This window comes from Tachysurus fulvidraco, chromosome 21, assembly GCF_022655615.1.
Source record: "Tachysurus fulvidraco isolate hzauxx_2018 chromosome 21, HZAU_PFXX_2.0, whole genome shotgun sequence".
Taxonomy (NCBI): Eukaryota; Metazoa; Chordata; class Actinopteri; order Siluriformes; family Bagridae; genus Tachysurus; species Tachysurus fulvidraco.
In genome coordinates this window covers 12,715,445-12,739,946 of record NC_062538.1, presented here as the reverse complement: position 1 = coordinate 12,739,946, position 24,502 = coordinate 12,715,445, and the positions used below count along the sequence as shown (strand labels likewise).

Below are 24,502 nucleotides of genomic sequence, written 5' to 3'. Positions count from 1 at the left end.
TTTCTAAAATATTGAATTTGAATAAGAACAAAATAAAAAAATAGACACTTTAGTACACATTTAATTGCTTTGTTTTAACATCATTTTTGAGAAGCTGGGCTTCCAGTATTGTCTTAAAGCAATCATCTGTGGTTCCAAGGTCCCTGAACAGAATTCCTCTGGAATTAATCTTTCACACCCAACCTGTGTCTACTGGCTGTGGCATGCGAGCACTTTGTGTTGCGTTTTAATTTAATTTAGAATTTTGTCATGAACAAATCATATATCAAAAATTGTGATATGTGGTTTAAAATAATCCTTATAACAATTGGAGTGAAATCTCAAACATAATCATTAAACTTTCTCAAGGGCATCTCAGTCGTGGCCGGCCTGAGACTCAAACCCACAACCTTCGGGTTACAAGTCAGACTCTCTAACCATTAGGCCACGACTGCACAATAGTAAACAAATGTTTACTATTGTGCAGTCGTGGCCTAATGGTTAGAGAGTTTTTACTGGTTTAATGGTTAGACATATTTTAAAAAAAAAAAAAAAAAAAAAAAAATTTGTCATACCCCACATTGGCTAGCTGTTCAGCAGAGATGAGCTAGTTTATAATTAAAAAGGATAACTACAGTGGAGTAAGGACACTGATGTCTTGTAAGACTGCAGGGAGAGCAAGAGAACCAGCTTTTAATCTAGGACTGGGGCACTGGATTATATCTAGATGACTGAGGCTAACTGGCTGGTAGACCCCCCCAGGTTACCTTTCTCCCTCACTAGATTGCTGTTGTCCAGATAGTTATGCTTGTGGCACATACTCGTTTTTCCTGAACTCTCAGCGTCTAGTCACCAGCTAATGCAGCTAAAACTGGTTAAGTGAATGTTTACCAAACCAGGTGAAAAGGCTGTTGAAGCTTTAGAATCATGCTTAAATGAACATCCAAGACCAAGTTTTTCATCAATGTTGACCACTTTATTCCCATAAATATTCATACAACAGCAACAAATTAGAAGAATATGCAATTAGAATCAAATCACATGTAACATTTTACATAAAAATAAAAAGTCACAATTCCTAGATCTAAAACTTATTTTAAATAACAGTTTTACCTATGCATAAAAAACAGCACAAATAAGGAATTTAACCAGATAGAGCTTGTACTCATTGTTAAACTGGTTAAATCCAAAACACATTCTGCAAATGGTTCAGTGCATTTTCCCAAAATTTCAAAATCAATTCGAGGGGAAAACCCTACATACAGTGGCTGAGCTTAAAACAACTTTCAGCAATTTGCCAACAAAAACTTGGATTTTGCTACATTGTTCTGCCAAACTTAAACTGTACAACTTCAAGCTGGGAAAATAGAAAAATAAAATGTACATTCTAAGATGGGAGTCATCAAAACAACATGCATGTATCCTTGTGCTACCAGAGGTTTATGGCTAAACAACAACAACAAAAAAAACCCTCCCCCCTATTTGAAAAACTTTGGGGTAGCATGAACAAAAGCATACTGCAAGGCCATACCTTCTGCAGGATTTAAAAAAAACAAACAAAAAACATTTAGTCTTACAGAAGTTGGGCTTATCCATGGGTGCCAAATACACTGACTCATTTTATTTCACACTGGCAGTAATGACTGCAACACCCCCTAGTGTCAGATTAAGGATACAAAGTTCTTTAATCACCATCTTCATCATCGTCATCATCTTCCTCCTCCTCCTCCTCCTCATCATCATCGTCATCATCATCATCCCTGGATTTTGCTTTGCTTGCAGACATCCCTCCACCCATTTTCCCCTTGCTCTTGTAGTCTGCCATGTCCTGACAATGGGGGAAAAAATTAAACACCCCACAGGTGTCAAACCTTTGCATAGAATATTCAGCCTATATTTCCAGGCAGTGATCAAACAAAGAGGCTTTTGACATTAATAGTGAAGATGGTAGTTCATGGACTCATTTGCCCAAGTCACTGAGACCAGAAAGTAGGGAAGAAAAAAATAAAAATAAATAAATACCAATTTATGTTTATGCTAAAATACATAGGTCTGTCATTTTATTAGCATTTCAAAGACACTTGGGAAAGGTTGGTTCCTGAAATACAAACATGCTGATTGGGGTTTCTTTCAAACAAGATATTTACCTTCTGGTATTTGTCCTTGAGCTTATTGGCTTTTGAAAGGAAAGGTTGCTTCTCAGAATCCGATAGATTGTTCCACATCTCTCCAAGTTTCTTTGCCACATCGCCAATGCCCAGGCTCGGATTCTGAGCTTTGATACCGGGCCTGTGTTCAGAGCAGAACAGGAAAAATCCCGACCTACAAAGGCAGGAGGAGCTCATTTAAATAGAGAAATGCCACAACATTTGGATGTTTGCATATTCAAAAAGGGCCTTTGTTTAAACAGCCTGTCCATTCTAATAACCGTCAAGAGTATACATACGGTGGCCTTCTTGGTGCACCAGGGTCCTTCTTCATCTTTCTGCCCCTTTTGCCTGGATTGTAGTTCATCATTTCTTGGTCATAGCGTACCTTATCCTGCTTGGCCATCTCCTCAAACTTGGTCTTCTCTTTTGGAGACATAACCTGAAAAGGACAGCAGGAGGCAAATTCCTTTACTGAAAAGAGCATACAGACTGTGCTTGAAAGCAAAAATCAGAACATATACCTTATGGGAGATGGGGGTGGGGTTATAAATGTGGGGAATAAATGTCTGTAAATGGTGTTAATTAAATTAGAATGTTACACCTAATCTGCAGGAGCTGGAGGGCTAGTTTAATTGGGTGTTCTTGTCTTTCCTCAGTTATACAGGCAGAACAACAGTCAAACAGCGAAGTTGCTCAGACATACTTCAACTGGTACACTGTAGCACATCCTATTACAATCATATTACAACATGGTTTGCAGCCAGAATCAAAACCATGCACGTTTGCAATTTGCATTAGCCAATTACAAGACTAATATTTAATTATTAAATTAATTTAAATTACCCATCATCCAACTCCAGGTTTATTCATTTTTATTTTAATATATGCAGTTCACCAGACCAACATCAGGGAGCTGATGATGTTGCTGTTCTCCAAAGCAGTAAACAAAATTGGCAATACCACCAACAAAAAAAAAAACTGATTGGCGGCTTTGCATAACTCTCCTATTACCCGTGTTAAAGCTTTGAGTTTTTACAAAATATATTGCACCAAGGTCAAAGTCCACTTACTTTCCATCTCTCTGAACACTTCTTGGAGAATTCTGAAAAATTCACAGAAACCCCAGGGTTCTTCTTGTTGTGTTCCTCACGACAGGTCTTCACAAAATATGCATAAGCAGACATTTTGCCCTTTGGCTTTGCTGGGTCACCTTTTGCCATCCTGGCGTCTGGACAACTTGCCACTTAACGTAGGATGCAATTAAAATGTGCACACCTAAAATGACAAGTAATAATACAGTAATTATTCATTTCCATTAATAGCATTTGGCAGACACCCTTATCCACAAAAGACCTGCATTTTATACAACTCAGAAACTGGGGGCCTTGTTCAGGGGCCCAGCAGTGGCAGCGTGGTGGACCTGAGATTTGAACTCTGATCAGTAGCCCAACACCTTCACGAAGCTACCACCATCCCCTAGTATTGAAATATTCTGTGTGCCAGTCATCACACACTTTTCCACCCCTTAGACAGAAAAAAATAAAATAAATAAAAGCCAAACATCTTACTCTTAAATAAATATAAAGAAATAAGAGCGTGGGGCAAATAAGGATTAAAATCACCACAGTAAACACGCGATGATTGAAGCAGGCTGATAAACGCTTGAGACTCTTGGTGTCTACAGGGAATTATTCACCTTCCATTTTGTGAAATTCAAACTCATTATAGAAAATGGAATTTTTAAAAACAATGGCATATCGGATTTTCCCCCCCGATTTTCCCAATAAGCCTGGTTTAACACAGAACAGCGACCATGTAAGCACTTTTCTAAGCACTTACAGCAGCTCCAGTTCTCCCTCCCTGCAGCACAGGAGCTACAATAGGACTCCATTCATTAAAATGGCCTCTCGGCTAAAGAAGGCGGCTTAAGCTAACAAAGCCTCTCACACACACACGAGTGCGATACACGAAGGGCTTTTGTTTGGTTTTTTTTTTTTATTGCTTTTAGGGTTTTCTTGGCGCGTTTCGGTCATTTAATAAACATAATAAAACCAAAGCTGGCGATATGTGAGTTAAAGATGGAGAAAGTTTTGAGCACCGCAGAGTCTGTAACAAAAGCAGAGGAAACCAGCCATGACCAGCGAGAGGGACTCGGGGCTTTTAACGGATATCTAAAAGGTTATTAAAGACAAAAGCGAGGAAAAAACAAAAGTTCTGATATCCTCTCGTTAATACGTTTATAACGGAATTATTATTATTATTATTCTGTAGTTGTTACTTTAGCGTGAGGGAGATTTCACACGCCAGGCCATTTAAAAAAAAAAAAAAAAAAAAAAAAAAAAAAAAAAAAACACATCGGACACACGACGTGCTTCACGTGTGTAACGGACATCCAGTCTTAGTGTGAAGCGAATGAAACGGTACAGAAGTAAACAGGTGGCACACTGAACACTTATTCACCATTTATATACAAAAGCTAAAAAAATAGCGCTTACTTGCTGATACACGCGATAAAGAGGAATAAAAAACAATTAGACACTAAATATCATTCATAAAATCTTCAGTGAGGCCGAAATAAATACTTTTGCGTGCGGAATCACGTTAATACTCACAGAAGTATCCGGCTGAACGTTATGGTCTCTCAGGTCGCACTATGGCTACGCGCTTCTTCACGATAGAAGACTACACACAAGCCTCGCGCTAGCTCACCACGAGAGCGTGCGAATTGGTCAACTCAGGCACGCCTTTAAAATCACCTCTGAAGCTGAGGATTGGTTCACTGGCTCATAGTTATTCAAGGAGAAGTTCTGCTATTGGTCGGAAAGGCGGAAGCCACTTACCTGTCGTTTGAATACAGCGCGGGAAGGCGCTATCAAAACATTTTAAATCCACATTTAAACCCTGTAGAACACACAAAGAGCCAACATCAAGGAATCAAAGGAAAAAGCTATCTTATGCTTAATTTATTGATTTAACAATGATTTGTTCTTACGACTGGCGTTTCCAGTAATATAATTATACAGCGTTTGGACCAGGCATCATCATCTTCCATTCATTCATTTTTATTTAACGGGGGATTGTAGACTTTACATATCAGTTGTAACTGAGCAAGGCTACAGGTGTTATAGTGGATGTTGAGTGTATTTAACAGATACAATTTCGTTTGGTATACCACATCTCTAGCACTTTTACTAACATAGTTTATGTCACTATTAACAAGGTTGTCATATAATTAAGTTGGTATTATTAATATTGCTGCATAAAGCAAGATAATCAAAGCTGATGATTTCTGATTAATGCAAAGCTGAAGTGCTATATACCTTTTATTCCACAACATTTTAAGACTGAGAACATTTAAACTCTATTATTAATGTATAGTTAATAATTAGAAATTATTTATTTTATATTCATGTATAGTTATATTTTTCATACATGTCATAGTATTAAATGTAAGTTTCATACACTGTACATTGTCATTAACTGTTACGTGGCAATGAGCAACTTAAAATCTACTTAATGTATCATATTTCTGTAAAGCTTTGTGATAATGAACATTTTTAAAAGCACAACAATTAAAAAAAAGTTATTTCTTCTATCTCTTACGTAATAACAGCTGTTTCCTCATGAGTCAGTTTTCTCTCTTATTAAGTTAATAAAATAGAAAAATATAGCTTGTCATTACTGAAAAGAGGCACAAAGTCTGAAAACCCTCCCATGGTAAAAAATATAAAGTTACAGTTTTTTCCTCCGACCATTACATAAACATCAATGAAAATTGTTAAAAAAAAAAAAAAAAGTCTCTGTGCAAAAGAAATAGTAACGTATTAGAATGGGTGTGCTAATATAATCCTGTGAGTTGCTCTGCAGCGGCTACTACTGTCAGCCACTAAAGCTGCTAGAACATTAATCAACACTTTCTGACCAAGCAATATCAAGCACTGGCAAACACTGTGGAATAAGGAGAATTACTGCTGAGTCGATCATGTCTCTGTGTGTTTCAGACAGTGGTTTGCATAACTGTTCCCCCAAGCTCTGAAGATGAGGAGAGTGATGGAGATGAAGAGGCTTCTCTCTGGAGCTCCTTCACTCTTCTCTGCAGCTCTGTCTTCATAACTAGCAGTTCTTTTAGATGCTGGTGAATAGGCACCTGACAGAAAGAGGGATTTTACAATGTTTTTAAAACAATGAAACATGTCATTTAAAGTAAAACATGGTAAACATTTTGTCACTAGTGAGACACTATATTCCTTTTATTAAAAAATAGTGTAACTAAGCCTATTTTGTGAAATATTACCTATACAGTTCCTACCTGAGGCATCATTCGAGGGTTCCAGCGTACATAGTAGCTCAACCAGAGTTCCAGGTGCCTGAGACTGGCCATCGGGTACAAAACATGATGTTCATAATTTAGATAAAGTGGGTTGGTAAAGTCCTCAGCCTGACTGTTCATGTATGACCACAGTGACACAGTCTTAGTAAACACCCCCTGGAGAGAGACAGAAATATTCTTTTCATAAAGATATACTATAAAAATATATTAGAAGATTGTGGACACTTGACCGTCACATCTGTATGAGGTTCTTCTCCAAACTGTTGCCACATAGATGGAAGCACACAATTGTATACAGTATATATTTATAAAAAATAAAACAAAAACTTTATTTACCCCACAGTGCGGAAATACACAGAAAGGTCTTTGCATGCTGGAACATTAATTTTCCTTTTACTGGATATAAAGTGCCCAGCATGAAGAGGCTGTTATATATACAGTGAGATCCATAAAGTCTCCTGCACAGAGTGCTGACCTCAACCCCACTGAAGACCTCAGGGATGCACAGAAACACTGACTGTGCACCAGGTCTTCTTGTCTGACATCAGCAGGCAAAGCTTAGTCTGTGAATTTCCTAAAGACTGTGTTCTGTAGTGGTTATTCTTATAATGCACTAAAATCCCACATTATAGCAGCACCTTTACCAGCAATGTAAACAAACTGTTAGTTTGTTGCATAAAATTAATGATCTCTATTCGTAGTCAATATATTTTTATATTGACAACTGTGCTGATACCGCAGCAACTGCGTGACGTTTTTTAACGTGACTATTGATATGTGTACCCCTGAAGCACAGAGTTTACAAAAGGAAAAGGGAAGAAACAACAGAAATCTGTATGTGAATTTTAAGATTCCTAAATTCCTAGTTTAATCAAAGGGACCAAGGTGTGTCCTAAAATATTTAATATACCCCAGAAAAAACTGAGAATTACTCTATTAAAACTATGAGTGTATTTCTTGCCTTTGAGGTTCGCTCCTGCTCGCTGTTGTAGAGGAAGGTCCCAAAGAGGCAGCTGTAGAGATGATCTAATATAGTAATGAGGAAAAGCTCATTGAACTCAAATGCTGAGGGAAACTGAGGAATGAGAGCAAAATAAACACAGGCACACATTTTATTCATAGTACTGCAGTACTTAACAACAGACCTCAGTTCCACAGGTGCAAATACAGCTTTGGCTATGTACTTAAAAAACTCTTGTTTTATTATTATTATTAGTAGTAGTATTTTAAGTATTAGTAGCACAGTAGTAGCTGCAATAGAAGTATGCACTAAAATGTCTTTTGGGGATGTTTTATTTTAAGCAGTAGTTCACCCAGTATGTGCATGAAATATATGTCTGTGTACCAATAAATACGAACCCTTCAGCAATTATAACAATTGCAAAAATTTTATATATATATATATATATATATATATGTGTGTGTGTGTATGTATGTATGTATGTGTGTGTGTGTGTGTGTGTGTGGGGGGGGCAAGTGTGGGCAGAGTAGAAAATATTCTTCTGTAATCTTCTGTAATTTTTGGGATGTAGTAAATATATCATCAGCATTGTGCCACTAACTAGCATGCCAGTACAGCAATGGTGTTTATATTATTTAGGCATCTTCTTAAGTATCTAATCTTAGGTATCTATTCTTGTTTGAACATATATAATTTGTTTCATTTGTTTCAGGAATCTGCACTGTGGAGAAGGACACAGTACAGACCACAAAACATGAGTAAACACAACACCAGGCAGGCTGAGTTTCCTCTTGTTTTGAATATACTGCTGGCTCCGATGCAGCACCACTTCATTCCACTAGAGGGCAGCAGCCATCAGATTGATCGAGACTTTCAGCATTTCAGACTTAGGTTAATATTAAGACATTATTCTCATAATATTTAGACATTTGTCTTATTATTACAGACACTATAAAATAGAACAGAAAATGTGTGTTAAGTTTAATTTTGGAAATGAAAGCTTTTAATTCTGGCAATATTATCTCTAGTCTCACTACTTTATTAGGAACACAGGTATACCCGCCTGTATACCTGTGCATGCATGCAAAATATCAGCCAATCATGTGCCAGCAGTGAAATGGAAAAAATCATGCGGATACTTATCAAAAGCTTCAGTCAATTTTCAGACCAAACATCAGACTGGAGGAAAAAAATTTGATCTCAATGATTCTGACAGTGACATGGTTATACAGTCGTATGCAAAAGTTTAGGAACCCCTGACAATTTCCATGATTTTCATTTATAAATATAAAAAATAATCAAATCAAATTTTATTTGTCACATACACATACATACAGGGTACAATATGCAGTGAAATGCTTTATGCAACTGTCCAGTATAAGAATAAAGAATATAAAAAAGTATAAAAAAGCAAAAAAAAACTATATAAAAACTATATAAAAATATGAAATATATGGAGAATATGAAGAAACAATGCACATACACACATAAATATACATATACATAAATGTGTATGGTTTTTTAAAGATTGTCCTTAAAGTGTCCAGGTGCAGTATGGTGTGTAAATAGTGTATAAAGTGGCACTGTGCTGTGCAAGTCCAGAGTTAAAGTGTCCCCAGAATGTCCAGGTGAAGTATGGTGTGTAAACAGTGCACAGAGTGTGTAAAGTGGCACTGTACTGTGCAAGTCCAGAGCCAAATATGTGGGTGTTTGGCTCATAAATTTCATTTTGATCTATCAAATAACTGAGGGACACAGTAACATTTCAGTAGTGAAATGAGGTTTACATTGGATTAACAGAAAATGTGCAATATGCAGCAAAATCGCAGAGATATAAGCTGTCAGTGTCCACTGTGAGGAACATGGAAGACCACAGGCACACTTATTGTTAAGGCCAGAAGTGGCAGACCACGTAAAATATTGGAGAGGCAAAGGTGAAGGATGGTGAGAACGGTCAAAAAGAGCCCACAGAACACCTCCAAAGGCCACAGACCACCTCCAACTTGTGGCAGATGGTGCATCGCACACATGCCACAAACGGAGTCGCTTGAGGTATGCAAACACACATTTGGACAGCTTCATTTTGGAATAAGGTGCTGTGGAGTGATGAAAAAAAGATTGACATATTTGGTCTTAACAAGGGGCATTATGCATGGTGGCAAAAGAACCATGAAAATATGGAATACAAAAATTCCATGAAAAGCGTTTTACCCACAGTAAAATTTGGTGGAGGTTCCATCATGCTGTGGGGCTGTGTGGCCAGTGCCGGTACTGAGAATCTGGTTAAAATTGAGGGTCGCATGGATTCCACTCAATATCAGCAGATTCTTGAGAATAATGTTGAGGAATCAGTCACAAAGTTGAAGTTACTCCGACACTGAATATTTCAACAAGACATATTTCAACGACCCAAAACACTCCTCAAAACCTACTCGGGCATTTATGCAGAGCAACAAGTACATTGTTCTGGAACAGCCATCCCAGTCCCCAGACCTGAATATCATTGAACATCTGTGGGGTGATTTGAAGCGGGCTGTCCATGCTCGGTAACCATCAAACCTAACTGAACTGGAGATGTTTTATAAGGGGGAATGGTCCAAAATACATTCTTCCAGAATCCAGACACTCATTACAGGCTATAGGAAATATCTGGAGGCTGTTATTTCTGCTAAAGGAGGCTCTACTAAATATTGATGTCATTTTTCTGTTCTGGTGCCCAAATTTATGCACCTGTCTAATTTCGTTTTGATGCATACTGCACATTTCCTGTTAATCCAATAAACCTCATTTCATCACTAAAATATTACTGTCCTTCAGTTATTCGATAGATCAAAATGAAATTGCTGATCCAAACACCCAAATATTTACAAATGAAAATCATGGAAATTGTCAACGGTTCCTAAACTTTTGCATACGACTGTAAGTGACAGATGGTCTGAGTAAACTGCAGATCTAGCACCTCAGCGGTTTACCTCTACTGAATTCTGAAGTCCAAGGAGAAAGGAAGTGCATGCACATGCTAATAGAGCCAGATAATGTTAAAGCTGGCCAGGGTTACAGAAGCACAACAGAAGTTTTAAGGATGATACTGATGATGTATTTCCACATATCGGGAAACAATTCTTAAACCACACCTCCACTTGAAATAGCATACAACAAAGCTGCAAATTCTATTTCAAAGAGAATATGAAAAGAGTATTTTAAAACTTCAAGGCTGAAGTTTTATTGTGCTTGATTATTATTGTGGACAGCATTGAATTTATCCTTATTTGCTTCAAATCCTACAGTTCCTCATTCACTGACAGATACATATTCCCACACAGCACATATTTTGTACATCCTGGCTATTAAAGCATTTAAAGGTTATTTGGATCTTTTCAACAGCTCATAAATTCTTCAGGGTAATTTGCATTAATGTAAAGTAAACTCACCTGTCTGGTCATTTGCCAAACACAGTCTATGAACTGCAAAAACAGAGGGGAACGCTCTGAGTTGGCATGATTCTCATCACCATGTCCTACACGCTGAGGAGAGACAAACACACCGTTAGTGTACAACACCTCCAGATCCCCCAAATCCTTTTATCTTAGAGAGGAAGAAATATATATATAATAAATATATTAGATAGATAGATAGATAGATAGATAGATAGATAGATAGATAGATAGATAGATAGATAGATAGATAGAAAGAATATACTATATAGTGCATATATATATACATATATATGCATATATATACACACACACACACACTCACCAAATCCAAATTTGAATTTAAAAACATTAATCAGATTTTTATTAAATAAGGCAAAAAAAAACACCTGAAAACAACCACATCTTAAGTAGGTGATTTCAACTCACTGAGGTGAAACGGTGTCCTAAACTGAGCCACTCCTTCTCCAGCAGGACCTGGAAGCCCCTCAGTGAGCGGTAATACGAATCCAGCATCAGCATGGCCAGAGAAGTGAGCTGAGCTGTGCGGTCCCAGCCGTCACTGCAGTGCACCACCACTGAACTCTTCCCTGACTCGATTCTATCAGCTATCCGCACTGCACCAGCAAGCAACAGCTATTCACATGAAAAATTTCAATAATATTCACTTGATTTGTCTTGATTTTTTTTGATGATGTAGCATAATTAAGTGATCTGTCTATTGTTAAATTATATGTGTCCCTGCAGTGATGGTGTTATCTCCGGGTTATGGTTAGGGTTAAGTCCTGAACACTTGTAATAACTTTGATATGTGGCATACAATAGTTCAGAAGAGCACCCTGGCAGTTTGGAACTCAATGAAGTAGAATAAATGGTAAATTGAGGAAGCTACCCACATGGTTACTCGGTCATGAAGTGAGGATTGTTTTCAGGATAGAAACAATCACACAGGACAACTTACAAATTAATTTATTTTAAACACCCTCACCCTGAGGTACTCAAGCCAATGTGTGGCATCCACAGAAGAGAACCAACGCTGCTCGTCAAAGGAAGGATACACCACCTCCTTCAGTTTGCGCAAGGACTCTCTTATGACGTGCATGTTAGGAATCTCCAGGAAGTTCAATTCTACATTGGGATAGAAACTCTCATTCTCATAGCCACCATCTTTGGCCTGTAAAAAAAAAAAAAAAATCATTCATTCATGTGGTCATTTGGCTATCACTAAAATAAATATTTAGAGGGGAACGAATTTGCTATGCATTATTTTATCAAAGTATGATCCTGTCTTTTTTTTTCTTTTTTTATAAAGACCAAGAACACACATGCTAAGTGTTAATGTATCCAGAAAGCTTGACACTTCTTTAATTCACTTTATTACTGGAAGGCAATCCCCTCATGGCCTCATTAGGCTTAGATGTAAGGCAGAAAAAAGATCCACAGTCTCTGGGAAAGTAAAAACAACAGTGGGGAAAATATGCAGTGAGAAATTCTACCCAGCTGAAAACAAGTTATCTACACTTGGGCACATTAAGCTAATTTGCTAAACCACTGTTGACTTCTTTCCACTATAAATATGTTTAGCCCTTTGACACCCTCCTTCCCTGAGTTCTAGTTTCACAAAGAAATATGTTTACATATGGAATCAAATTATGTTTTTCGAGCAATTTAATAAGAACTTTAAAAAACTAAGATATTAAGACTGAAAAACTGAACTGAATCTATTTAACATGTGTACTTTTATACTTTTATTAAGCCACTAAATATTTATTGAGATCTCAAGTTAAAGGTAGCTTTAAAACTGATTTCAGAACAAAACATTTCCATTTTCTTCCTCAGGATTCAACCAGTTAAGATAAATCAATAATTCATTTACAACAACTGTCTGTGCTTACTTTGTTTGTGATGGCCACACTGCTTTGACGGGCATCAAAGATGCAGAGTTTGTGTGATTGGGCATTGGCATCAAGGATGGTCTGGAGGTATCGTTCATCTTCCTTACATCGACGGTCTAAAGGGCCCACCTGAGGCTGACCGCACCGCACTATGGCTGCCTGACTCTCCGGGTGAATCCATGAGAGTACCTGGGCATATAAAGATCAATTAATATAAAATTTATACAACAAAATATTAATCATCATTCATTTACTAACTAATGAATCTTATTTCCCTTCACTCATTCAATAACCATTCTGTGGAAACTCTAGAGACTGTTTTGTGTGCGTGTGTGTGTGTGTGTGTGTGTGTGTGTGTGTGTGTGTGAGTGTGTATCAAACAAACTTTTCTTTTTATTCAGTTGGCCAATTTTATTGAGCCTGTGACTAACGAAGGCTCAGATTCCTATTCTCAGCTTACACAAGGCTTATGGGGTTTAAGAGTTTGCACCCTATCTGTCTTAAGGTTTTGCTCTGTCTGCTTGAACCAGTCTAACCATTCTCCCAAGAAGAAAGTATTTCTGCCCACAGAGCACCTGGATATTTCACACTGTTGTGTGTAAAATGCAGAGACTATAAGAAAATCATAGCAAAGATTGTGAAATACTCAAACCAACCTGTCTGGCATAAACAACCATGTCAGAATCACAGAGCTTACAATTTCCCTATTCTGATGTGTAAAGTGAACATGAATTGGACTGTTATCTGTAAATGTTAAACATTCTGCTGCAATAATATAATTTACTGATTTTAGAATCGTATGAATAAGTAGCAGTACAGGTATTAAGCGAGTAAACTGCTGCCTGTCATTCATATCTCTTTAATATGTACAGTACATAAGGACTAGAGAGCAGTAGCTAAGGCTGAATTATCATCTGCACTTAAGTCACCGTTCATTTTGATGTCACATGACACACTGATGAACCAGATACAAACTCATTCATCCATTATTCAGTGTGGTCAAATCTGCAGTGATTTATAGAATTATGTTTTACACAGTTTTCTTTGTACTTGTAAACATTAAAAGAAACAAACGACTAAATCTTCGGCTAAATGTGGTTTCAATGTCGATACATCATACATCATGACCACATCATTCATCATGATGATGTTTTTGCCATATTACCCATCTCTAATGTATGTATATCATTCTGAGTAAATATGCTGACATTAAAATAAAGTTATTGAAGAAGCCACAAAGATTTCATATACAAAACGTGTGAGCTAAAGAACTAGAATAAACAGTGGTGTAGCGGATTGGACTCACAGGAACGCGGCGTTTGGCCCTGAAGACAGCGACTCTCCTGAGCTCATCCTCATTAATGCTAGAGGGCAGAACAAGCAGGGCTGGGTATGTCTCACACAGCTCGTAATTGCAGTTAATCTTACTGATAAACCAGCTCTCATTGGGCAGACCCTGTATACAGCAAACACACACACACTGACTGGGTCATGATTTGATTTTCTGAACATACTTTAAAACACTGACCAACTGAGAAATAATATACAGACTTTAGATGCTCATGTTTACCTGATCCAATGCTATATGTACTGTATCATGTATTACATTTTCCCACCTATAAACATACTCTGTAATGAGCAAAGTACTACCTGTGCAGCCAGCTGAACCAGGAATTGAGGCCAGATAATCTATATTCATCATCATTCAGTGTTGATAGTTCATTAGTGTTATTCACATTATATTTACATTTAGAGCGACTTACATTTATCTCATTTATACAGCTGAGCAATTGAGGGTTAAGGGCCTTGCTCAGGGGCCCAGCAGTGGATTCAGGCATAAAGCTAAAGAAAGAAACACTGTCATGGAATGTTTTAATAAATAAAACAGAAAAATGGGCTGTTCTCAGACTCTGACTCAAGGCCATCAAAGGCACTGGTCTCACAGACACCTTCTGCCATTCTACTATAATAAATGTATACAATTAATAAAGCAGGTTAAATTTATACAATTAATAAAGTCAGCAAGACAGTGGTACTGTATTATTGCAAGTATTTTAATGTGTTATCTGTACCACATTAAAATACCTGCAATAGACTACCACACACCACAATCTCACTAGGTTTGATAACTTGCATTAAGAAAACCTTAACATCACTACACAAGTGGAAAAACACACTGAACTTTGAGAGAAAAAAGATGTGTGCCTTGCGTGACTTCTCTTTTGTCTCTTTTTTTATACTATAAAACCCGTAATATTTACAGTATTAAAAAAAAAAGTAAATGTTTTTGAATTTTTGAATAAGCATTTAAATATACTTATATAATATAATTGTTTTTCAGATTTGAATCTAATAAAAATCTCAGGAATAGCCAAACAACTGAAAACACAATGCCCCACCATTTACTGGCAGAGGCATAATATAAAACCCAAAGAAATGAGAAACTAACAGCTAATATTCCTGATATATTTTGAATCCTGAAAAGAATGTTAAAAAAGAAAAATGTATCCAAAAATCAAATAATGAAACGTTATCCAGCAAAGGGTGCAAGCAGGTTATTTACAGAATGCAATTAGATGCCTTCTGATAGAGAGTGAGGATAAAAACAGAATGCAAATATTATAGTGATGATTGGGATTCCTGCAAAACTCAAACTCCCACACAATACATATGCACCATTTAATAAATTAAACACGGACACTAATTACATTTCTTTTACATTTGTAAGTACAATCAGTTAGATTGTCCATGTACAGTAGGATCACAGTCTTTCACTATTAAAATAAAACAAGCTGTACATGTGTGTTCAGAGATGTGTACAGTGCTATATTCTTTCTGCAGGTGTTGATTAGGTTTTGCATGTGTTTCTGATATAACTGGGCAATATTCTAAGAGCAGTTATTATTATTTTTACTAATTACAGTTTTATTTTTAAAACTCTGTGTCTATTATTATTTATAACCCTCCCACCCTCTTGTAATTCCTATCCTTGATAAAAGCGCTACAGACATTTATTAGTTTATTTATTATTTTTGCATGCTGAAGTGATTAATATTTTGTCCGTTCTCCTGCTACAGTACAGCTTTGAGGTTTTTACTTAAAATATGTACCTTTTTTCACTGTAAATAATAATAATAATAATAATAATTATTATTATTATTATTTTTAATAATAAACATCTGGTTAACTTGCTATTTGCAATTAGTATACTGTACAATAAGACTGGCCCACCTGATAAAGCCACCTGCAGCTGTGTGTGCTCCGAGGGGTTCAAATAAAAATAGCGTTAATAATCCACTTCTGTCAATAAATCTTTCTGGGTTGTTACATGCTTTTACCTGTCTTTTGTATTCAGCGACAGGATCATAAACCTTCCATCCATCTTCTGGAAACTTCTCAAGGTATTTGAATGCAAAGAGAGGCTGCAGGCCAAGAAAGCACAAGTTAGCACTAAAACTTTGATTTACTGCATATTTTCATAACACTGTGGGCAATATAGCTAAATTTAAAATTTAAAAACAAATTAGTTGAACATGGCTTGTTCCTTGGGTAAATATATTTTTATATACTTAATATAACTGTTGGTTGGAGTTCTGGAAGTAATGAGTAAGCTAGCATGGTTTTACCTAATTAATCCTGATAAAGTCTGGTACTAAAATATAGTCAGCAAATACAGTACAATAACCCAAATAAGTTCTAAAACATTAAACTGTTTAACTTTTCAGTAACAATTTGCTTACTTCTTTCAGCAACCTTAAAACACAGGATAAAAACTCTTGGAAAAGCAAATGGTAAACCATACTGATTAATAGGTTAGAAAACAACTACTGTGAACCTTACCAAGTCATGGGAGTGAGGGAATGCATACTTGGATAATGTTTCAAAGATTTCCAACTTGCTCTGTCCTTGCTTTTTATAGGCAAATCTTAAGTTCCTCAAGTCCTTAAAGTGAACATGGAATTTTTTTTAGAAACAGTTCATGTTAAATGAATGAGTCTAGATGTATACAAGTGAAGGTGGAAAGTAGGACTCTCTCTTACTTTGCAGACTATCTCTAGGGCTTGAGTGTTCTCTCCGTGGCTTTGCACCCCGATAGTCTCCAAGCGGCTTATAGCTCCCAGGTTTACATCCAATACAAAAGGAGGATTCTAGCAGAAGTAGAATCTGATTTAGATTTCCAGGTATGTTACACATAAAAGCAGTAATCTCTAGAGGTGTGTGGGTATAACACACAAACAAACCATTTACAGTAAGCTGACCGAAAACAATAAGGAATATGCATATAAATGCATATAAATTTAAAGATATAGAACGGGTAGGAGCTCTAAACCAAAGCAGTATCTCGACTCCAATCCATATCACCTCCTTTGCATCAAAGAATATTTAATTTCAGGCAAAACAAAACAAAAAACAAAACAAACAATGAAATTGATAACAAGCTAGATATTTAGACCAAGACAAATTTAGATGCAGATAAATTTCATTGTTCTTTACAGGATGTTTGCATTTTTTAAGTAGGATGTTTTATTTTAATGATTAACACACACAAGTCTAACCGCACAAACAAAAGCCAACAAGCAAAATACAAAAACAAATCTGTTGATTTCAGGTATTTAAACATGTTTGCAAACAAAGCTCATGATAAAGAGAAGGAAGACCATCTTACTCGAGTGAGACTCTTGAAGTAAAGCTTGTAGTCTGTGATGGTCAATGTGCCACTCACAGCTCCAGAGAAAGGACAAATGTACATAACATTTTTTTCTGTGAAGAGAGAGTTTGTTTTTCATATGTTACAGATACTGTTAAAATGAACAACCAGCATCTGCCCACTTGATCTGAAATGACCTCAGAAATCTAGGACTTGCAGGTACGCTCACCTCAGAAATCTAGGACTTGCAGGTACATGTCTACATATTTTTTAATATATCTATGTACATTTGATCAGATTAGGGATAATTTGACATATAAAATATTTTTAAACACTGATTGAATGTAACTTGTAAACGGTTGTGATGAACAGAAAATGGTGAGAGAGAATTTACAGAAATACGTTAAAATCCAAATATTTTTGGAAATTGACAAATGTATTGTTATTTTAGCAATCTACCACCATATACTGGAGATAAAATTAAGCAATGCAAATTTAAACATATTACACACAAATTTTCATGATTCTCCAAGCGAGTCAACCTCCCCATCTGGCCATCAAAGAGCACATATTTAAAAATCATCTTCCAATTTTCACTAACATGACCTCAGGTTTTGACAAAAAGTCAGCGAAATATAGTGGATTAAGAATAAAATGTGAATTCTAGCATCTGTATCTATTAAAGTGGGGTCCACAATATCATTCACATTTTAGCATTTTAGACATTTCCCATTTAATAACTGAGAAAAATACATTTACTTTGGTGGTGAATTCTGAGCAATGAGCTGGATAGAAATCAAGTTTGTCTCTGTTTTGCAAAATTTCATGTGACTTGAAACAATATTTCTGGATACATTAAATAATAAACAATAAGATTTTTTTAGTATTATTATTAAAAATTTGATTTTTCAGGAGTGCGAAAAAATGTGATTTTAGAACTCAGCCGAAATACTTCATAGGCTTTGGGTGACAAGCAATAAATTAAAAAATATTTAACAAAGTTTAAAAATATTTAACAGCTCAAATACAATAACTTTGTCGATGTCCAATTTGTTATGGACTGGAGTATAACTGTTGATGAAAAGACATGATATTTAATGATATATATCATCAGTACCATCACATTGCAAAAATTACCTTACCTATAGCTTTGATGGTCTCTCCAGGTACACGTGGAGCCTCTTCCAGCATTGCTTGTTTATTGCCATCCCTCAGTGCCTAACAAAAACCACATTCACACTATGAAATGAGTACACTTTTATTTTTATATTTTTTAATTTAACTGTGACCACACTCTTGTAGTGCGAGTTAAATGCTACAGAAAAAGAAGGCTAAGGAAACCACAAGTAAGTCATTCATGCAAAAAGACAAGAGCAATTAGTGAACTATGGAAGAGGTTGTAAAAAATACAGGGGCAATTCCAGTATAGTAATATGACAATGCAACACACATGGATTAAGGAAATTGTTACTTGTTAAATCTCAAAGCTTAAAAATGAATGGCAGATGAAAGCAGTGGCTGCACAAGAATACTGCACAATGTTTCCCTTGCAAAGTAACACGGCTCTGCCCAATGTCTGGAGAACAAAAATAAACAAGAAAAGAAGGCTATAATTTTGCCTGTAAAAGGCTGTAAAAGCCAGAGCTGTTTAAAGCAAAGAATCTGTTTAAGTTGTTAAAGATTATTTCAGGCTTATATGGGAAAAAATCAATCTGTCAAATTTAAATGCTCTTAAAATAATATTGGAAAACAACAAAGAAGAGAAAATACAAAAGCAGTCTTCTGGGCACCAAGGACAAGATGCTGATTCCACAGAGGATTATAGAGTCTCTCATGACCTGCCTACCTTGTCTTGCTAACAGTTTACAAGGTTATGCAGTCTATTATAAATGTTTGTTGACCTTATTGTTTCTGAATAGAAGAAAATTGTAAATGCACCACTATTGTACAACTTATTTACAAAAGAATGAAGATGCTACAAATAAAAAGTGGAAATTTGGAAAAAAGACAATGTGTAAACAAAAATATTTTGTACAGAATGACATTATTATATATCAAGACCAAGTTGGGAGTATTACAGAACACATACATGCATGTTATTAGAGGCTAGAGAATAATGAATGCACTAGAGAAGATCCAAACCTTACAAATGACAGAACTTTTGACTAGTTATATCTCAACATACATCTGGTGATTTTTGTAACTTGCCATATTGAAGGAACATCTTTGACAACAGTCTTTGTCTTAAAAGGCTGAAGAGAATGCAGTCTTTCAATTCAATGTACAGCTGTGTGTCAAAGGGCAAAACTCACTACCATGAACAAAAGAATGCCTTGTTATTAAGAAGGCACTGGCTATTGTGATCAGTCTGGGTGACTAGGCTCATCAGCATTACGCAGCTGTTGCATGATTTTTACACTTTTACACAGTATGCAATGTCAAGCACCTACCAAGGCTCACTGATGCACGTGGGGACTGAAGGCAACCCCGCCTGGTCTGATCCCTCAAAAAAACTACTTTAGCACAAATTGCTGAAACAATAGCTTCATACACAACAGCTTGTTGTGTATGAGGCTATGTAACTGCAGAACAGTCTCATTGCCCATGTTGTCCTCTGTCTTCCATTAAAATCTCCTACAATAGGCAGGTGTCCATCGGAACTGGACCAAGAAGCAATAAAAAGGCTTGTGGACTACATGTCTCGGTGAGTCAGAGAAGCAGTATGAGGGGGACCTATACAATATTAGCTATTAATTTTGGGGTAATAAAGTTAATAGTGAAAGAGGACAAGTACAAAGACAAACTCAATCACTCTGTACAATTGTGGTGAGCAGAAAAGCATCTCAGAACATGCTAAAACTTGAGGACGCATCTGCAACAGCAATAAACCTTGTTGGGTTCCACCTCTGTCGGTCAAAAACACTGGAACAAGGAGTATGAAAATGCATTTAAAAGGTTGGAAATGCATGATGTAATGATCACATGGATCATTGGAGCAAACAGCTGATCTAACCAGGTAACCTTCTAAAACTCCATTAAAGTGTACCTTATAGAACTGAGGCACTTTTAAATATAAATGGTAATGGTCACATTTGTTCTTTTCTGTTCACTGATCTTTATAATATATTTATATTTGTAAATTTTCATTTAATTATTTCCCTTCACAAAACTTCCCTAAACCTTACAATTACACTCTATAATGCCATTGTAATATGACATGCTTATCTTATTCTGTCTATTCATCTATTCATTATTATTTAAAGGTCATCTCTTTCTCTCCATACAATCTGTCTCTGTGGTGCCCAAATGTACACAACAGGATTCCATTTATACCATAACAGCATATATTACACCAAAACCATATTTGTCTGGTGGGCACAGGGTACAACAAGCAAACAAACACAGACACACACACGACTTGCCAAGCAGAAGTCTTTATGCTGGGCATCGCTGTCCAAGAGAATTCCATCATTATAATCCTATATCAGAAAATTATAAGAAAATGGACAAAAAAGAAAGATGGACAGTGGAAGAGAAAACAAGAATAGAGGAATTATAGTACAGAAACCAGTCCCCACTGCAGTCAGTGCTGTGATTTGAGAACAATGAACAATTTATAGAACTTTGCATAGAGAATTGCCAACTTACAGTTTAAGAACAAATTGAGGAACAGAATAGGAAATGTCACAAGAGAAAATTCTCAAGTTTTAATCTAGTAAAATACAAAACAAAACAAATTGAGGTTCTTCCTCTTCCTATGATAAACATGATAAACAGAAGTACACACAAAGTGAAATCAAATGTATTACTGAAGAGAAAGCCTGGTCAAGAAATCCACCATTATCTAAATGTCTGGAGTTCTACTTACTGAGTCCAGGGTTATTTAGGGATTGAACACCACCAAATGTGACTCATTCTGTTCTTGCAACTTACCGCTAATAGCAAGTTGTGGGTGGACCGTGGAGTGATAATATCGAGGAGAACGTTAGGACTTACACCAAAGAAACTTTCACATGATTACATGATTCACAGCTGCAGGGGAGTAAAAAATATTACATAAATATATATTAATTCTGTTTCCCGCACTTACCCTCTTTATACCTGTGTATCTTATTCCATATTTTGCACTTTCATTCCATCTCCTCCTTTCCATCTCTCACACCATTTTTCATTGCACTTTCCATGTGTTTTGGCTCTGGTTTTCTAGTTTTCATCCTCATTTTAACCACATACATGTACATTGTTGTCAAATGCATGTAATCAGTCCATTGCACTTCACCACTCACTTGTGTTGTGTGGTTTCTTGTTTTTACGTAAGTCTCTTGACTTTTTTCTGAAGGCATGTGTGAGTCATGGATCAGTACTGGGAGGGGCAGGTAAATACTGTGTATGTATGTATGTATGTATGTATATATATATATACACACACACACACACACACCCATCCACCGACCGACCGGCCGGCCACTTTATTAGGTACACCTGTCCAACTGCTCGTTAACACAAATTTCTAATCAGCAACTCAATGCATTTAGGCATGTAGACATGGTAAAGACGATCTGCTGCAGTTCAAACCAAGCTTCAGAATGGGGAAGAAAGGTGATTTAAGTGACATTGAACGTGGCATGGTTGTTGGTGCCAGACGGGCTTGTCTGAGTATTTCATTAACTGCTGATCTACTGGGATTTTCACGCACAACCATCTCTAGGGTTTACAGAGAATGGTCCGAAAAAGAGAAAATATCCAGTGAGCTGCAGTTCTGTGGGCGCAAATGCCTTGTTGATGCCAGAGGAGAATGGCCAGACTGGTTCGAGCTGATAGAAAGGCAAGAGTAACTCAAATAACCACTCGTTACAACCGAGATATGCAGAAGAGCATCTCTGAACGCACAACACGTCGAACCTTGAGGCGGATGGGCTAGAAGACCACACCGGGTGCAACTCCTGACAGCTAAGAACAGGAAACTGAGGCTACAATTTGCACAGGCTCACCAAACATGGACAACAGAAGATTGGAAAAATGTTCCCTGGTCTGATGAGTCTCGATTTCTGCTGAGACATTCGGATGGTAGGGTCAGAATTTGGCTTCAACAACATGAAAGCATGGATCCATCCTGCCTTGTATCAACGGTTCAGGCTGCTGGTGGTGGTGTAATGTGGGGGATATTTTCTTAGCACACTTTGGGCCCATTAGTACCAATTGAGCATCGTGTCAATGCCACAGCCTACCTGAGTATTGTTGCTGACCATGTCCATCCCTTTATGACTACAGTGTACCCATCTTCTGATGGCTACTTCCAGCAGGATAACAAGCCATGTCATAAAGCGGGAATTATCTCAGACTGGTTTCTTGAACATGACAATGAGTTCACTGTACTCAAGTGGCCTCCACAGTCACCAGATATATATGCGCACTGGTATCTCAGTCATGCAGCAATGGGATCTATGTGTATTTTGGGTGCATTTACACCTATATTTTGAGCTGTATAATCTTTACATAATATTCTAGTTGCATATGTAAACAGGGATTATGCTGCACTCTCTGTCTCTTTTCTTCTCTGTTTTTCCTACTTTATCATTAAAGTATAATGTCTCTCTTTATAAAGAACACACCTAACCTTTGGAGGATTTAAAAAATAAAAAATAGAGAAGTTTGAATGCTTCAAAGTCTCCATTATAAACTCTGGCCTGGAAAAAATACAATTCAATGCCATTTTGTAATGCGAGTGGTTTAACTGATATAAAAGAGAATAATGATCAACTAATAAAATATGAAGTTGAACACTTTAAAGACTGCAAAATTAAAGGCAAAATGCACAATGTAACACTAGATAGACTGCTATTTTGGTGGTGTTGGATAACTGATGGATTTGTTAATGCATGTGTATGTGACTGTCCTGCTCACCTTATAGTCTCGAGCCTCTGAGGTCACGGCACCAGGATTTTGACTTGACATTGTGGCTGCAAATAGCTGTTTACACCATTCAACGTGAGCACCTGTAGGACTGCAACACAAACAAAAGGCAAAGCAAGAAATATATATGAAGATAAGGCAGTTAGAATTCATCTTTACACACACTCCGTGACACCGAAACATCGTGTATTCACACTAACCGAGTTTAATGGGTTTAAAAAGCATTCACCTGTCTAAAGTCTCCGTGCTGGAACCGGTACTGCCTGAACCCCGGAGGTTTCTGCCTGAGTTTGTGGCCGCCGCCGCCGCCGCCGCTTCTCTGTCGTTTTGTTCAGTATTCAGTGGGTTCGTGTCCATACCTCTTTTCCAAAGTGTCTACATGCGTTTCTAATTTTACTCTGTAAACCTTTTGCTTGTATATTTACCACTTTTTCTGACCTATTTCTAACATCTTCCTCCTCTCAAAGTGCTGGAAGTCTTCAAATCCCAAAAGTGTCGGTTCTCCGATTCCATGAATTGGTAACCGAGATTCGAAACCAAAGTTGGGTGTCGACTCCGCACAGAGGATCCTGTTCTAGCTCCAAGTAGGAGAATTCTGTGTGTAACAAATCGCCCTTTGCGTGTTTATTGGCAATGTTGTTTTGTTTATTTTTTTCACAAAAAGCCATGTAATCGTCAGGTGTGTAGTCCGTAATAGCCAGTTAAGTTCATGAAGCTACAGTTAGTGATATAAATTACATTGCTAACTGAACTGCATTTGTTTATCTGGATTGTTCAGATTAAATCAAGACCTCAGATATAGTACTTTAGTTTTCTTACTCTATGCAAAACTGCAGAGCTGACATGCAGATGGAATATAGGGAACGTTACGCTTTATTTAGACACGAATCGTTTTCGTCATTCTGCACAATTGATTCTGGAATTCAACTCCATTTGCATGGAATCAAATCGGACTCGACTCTACATGGCCTCACGCCAGCGTCATCACGGTCTGCGAATAACTACATTACCCAGGGTGCAACAGAAGGCATTTCCGTGTTTTTTTGTCGCATTCGACCTCGTAATTGTCATGGGGAGACAACACGTAAAATGGGTGGATGGAGAAATCGGCGGTCAGTCTTACAGGCTCAACAAGCAGAGAAGGGGATGTAGAAGATTTATATCTGTACATGATCACATGACCCCAATCTAT

At 37.0% G+C, this 24,502-nt stretch overlaps 2 protein-coding genes across 3 annotated transcripts; both read right to left on the bottom strand.

The window, feature by feature from the left end:
• Positions 1-933: 933 nt before the first annotated feature.
• hmgb3b (high mobility group box 3b) lies at positions 934-4,895 on the bottom strand. Its single transcript, XM_027140095.2, has 5 exons — positions 4,742-4,895; positions 3,200-3,404; positions 2,426-2,568; positions 2,127-2,301; positions 934-1,807 (listed from the first exon to the last, which is right to left on the bottom strand). Exons 2-5 carry the CDS (start codon positions 3,347-3,349, stop codon positions 1,664-1,666), a joined length of 612 nt encoding a protein of 203 aa, XP_026995896.1. The 5' UTR covers positions 3,350-3,404; positions 4,742-4,895; the 3' UTR covers positions 934-1,663.
• Positions 4,896-5,063: 168 nt separating this feature from the next.
• On the bottom strand, positions 5,064-23,821 carry mtmr1b (myotubularin related protein 1b). Of its 2 annotated transcripts, XM_047805957.1 has the most exons (16): positions 23,540-23,821; positions 23,302-23,401; positions 20,820-20,876; positions 18,540-18,615; positions 17,416-17,510; positions 16,790-16,897; positions 16,590-16,691; positions 16,088-16,171; positions 14,056-14,205; positions 12,750-12,938; positions 11,843-12,028; positions 11,284-11,490; positions 10,852-10,944; positions 7,421-7,534; positions 6,439-6,615; positions 5,064-6,276 (listed from the first exon to the last, which is right to left on the bottom strand). In XM_047805957.1, the coding sequence occupies exons 1-16, from the start codon at positions 23,665-23,667 to the stop codon at positions 6,127-6,129; spliced, it is 2,016 nt and encodes a 671-aa protein (XP_047661913.1). In that variant the 5' UTR covers positions 23,668-23,821; the 3' UTR covers positions 5,064-6,126. The 2 variants fall into 2 exon arrangements, with proteins under 2 accessions (XP_047661913.1, XP_026995895.1); XM_027140094.2 differs by lacking the exon at positions 20,820-20,876.
• Positions 23,822-24,502: the final 681 nt, after the last annotated feature.

Coding starts and splice junctions, on each gene's coding strand:
- hmgb3b (XM_027140095.2), bottom strand. CDS start 3,349: ATGGCAAAAGGTGACCCAGCAAAGCCAAAGGGCAAAATGTCTGCTTAT. Junction 2,302..2,425: donor GGTGCACCAAGAAGGCCACC/GTATGTATACTC, acceptor CTGCCTTTGTAG/GTCGGGATTTTTCCTGTTCT. Junction 1,808..2,126: donor TCAAGGACAAATACCAGAAG/GTAAATATCTTG, acceptor CCCCATTGTCAG/GACATGGCAGACTACAAGAG.
- mtmr1b (XM_047805957.1), bottom strand. CDS start 23,667: ATGGACACGAACCCACTGAATACTGAACAAAACGACAGAGAAGCGGCG. Junction 16,172..16,589: donor TCCCTCACTCCCATGACTTG/GTAAGGTTCACA, acceptor CTTGGCCTGCAG/CCTCTCTTTGCATTCAAATA. Junction 12,939..14,055: donor GGGCCAAACGCCGCGTTCCT/GTGAGTCCAATC, acceptor TTATATGCCCAG/GTACTCTCATGGATTCACCC.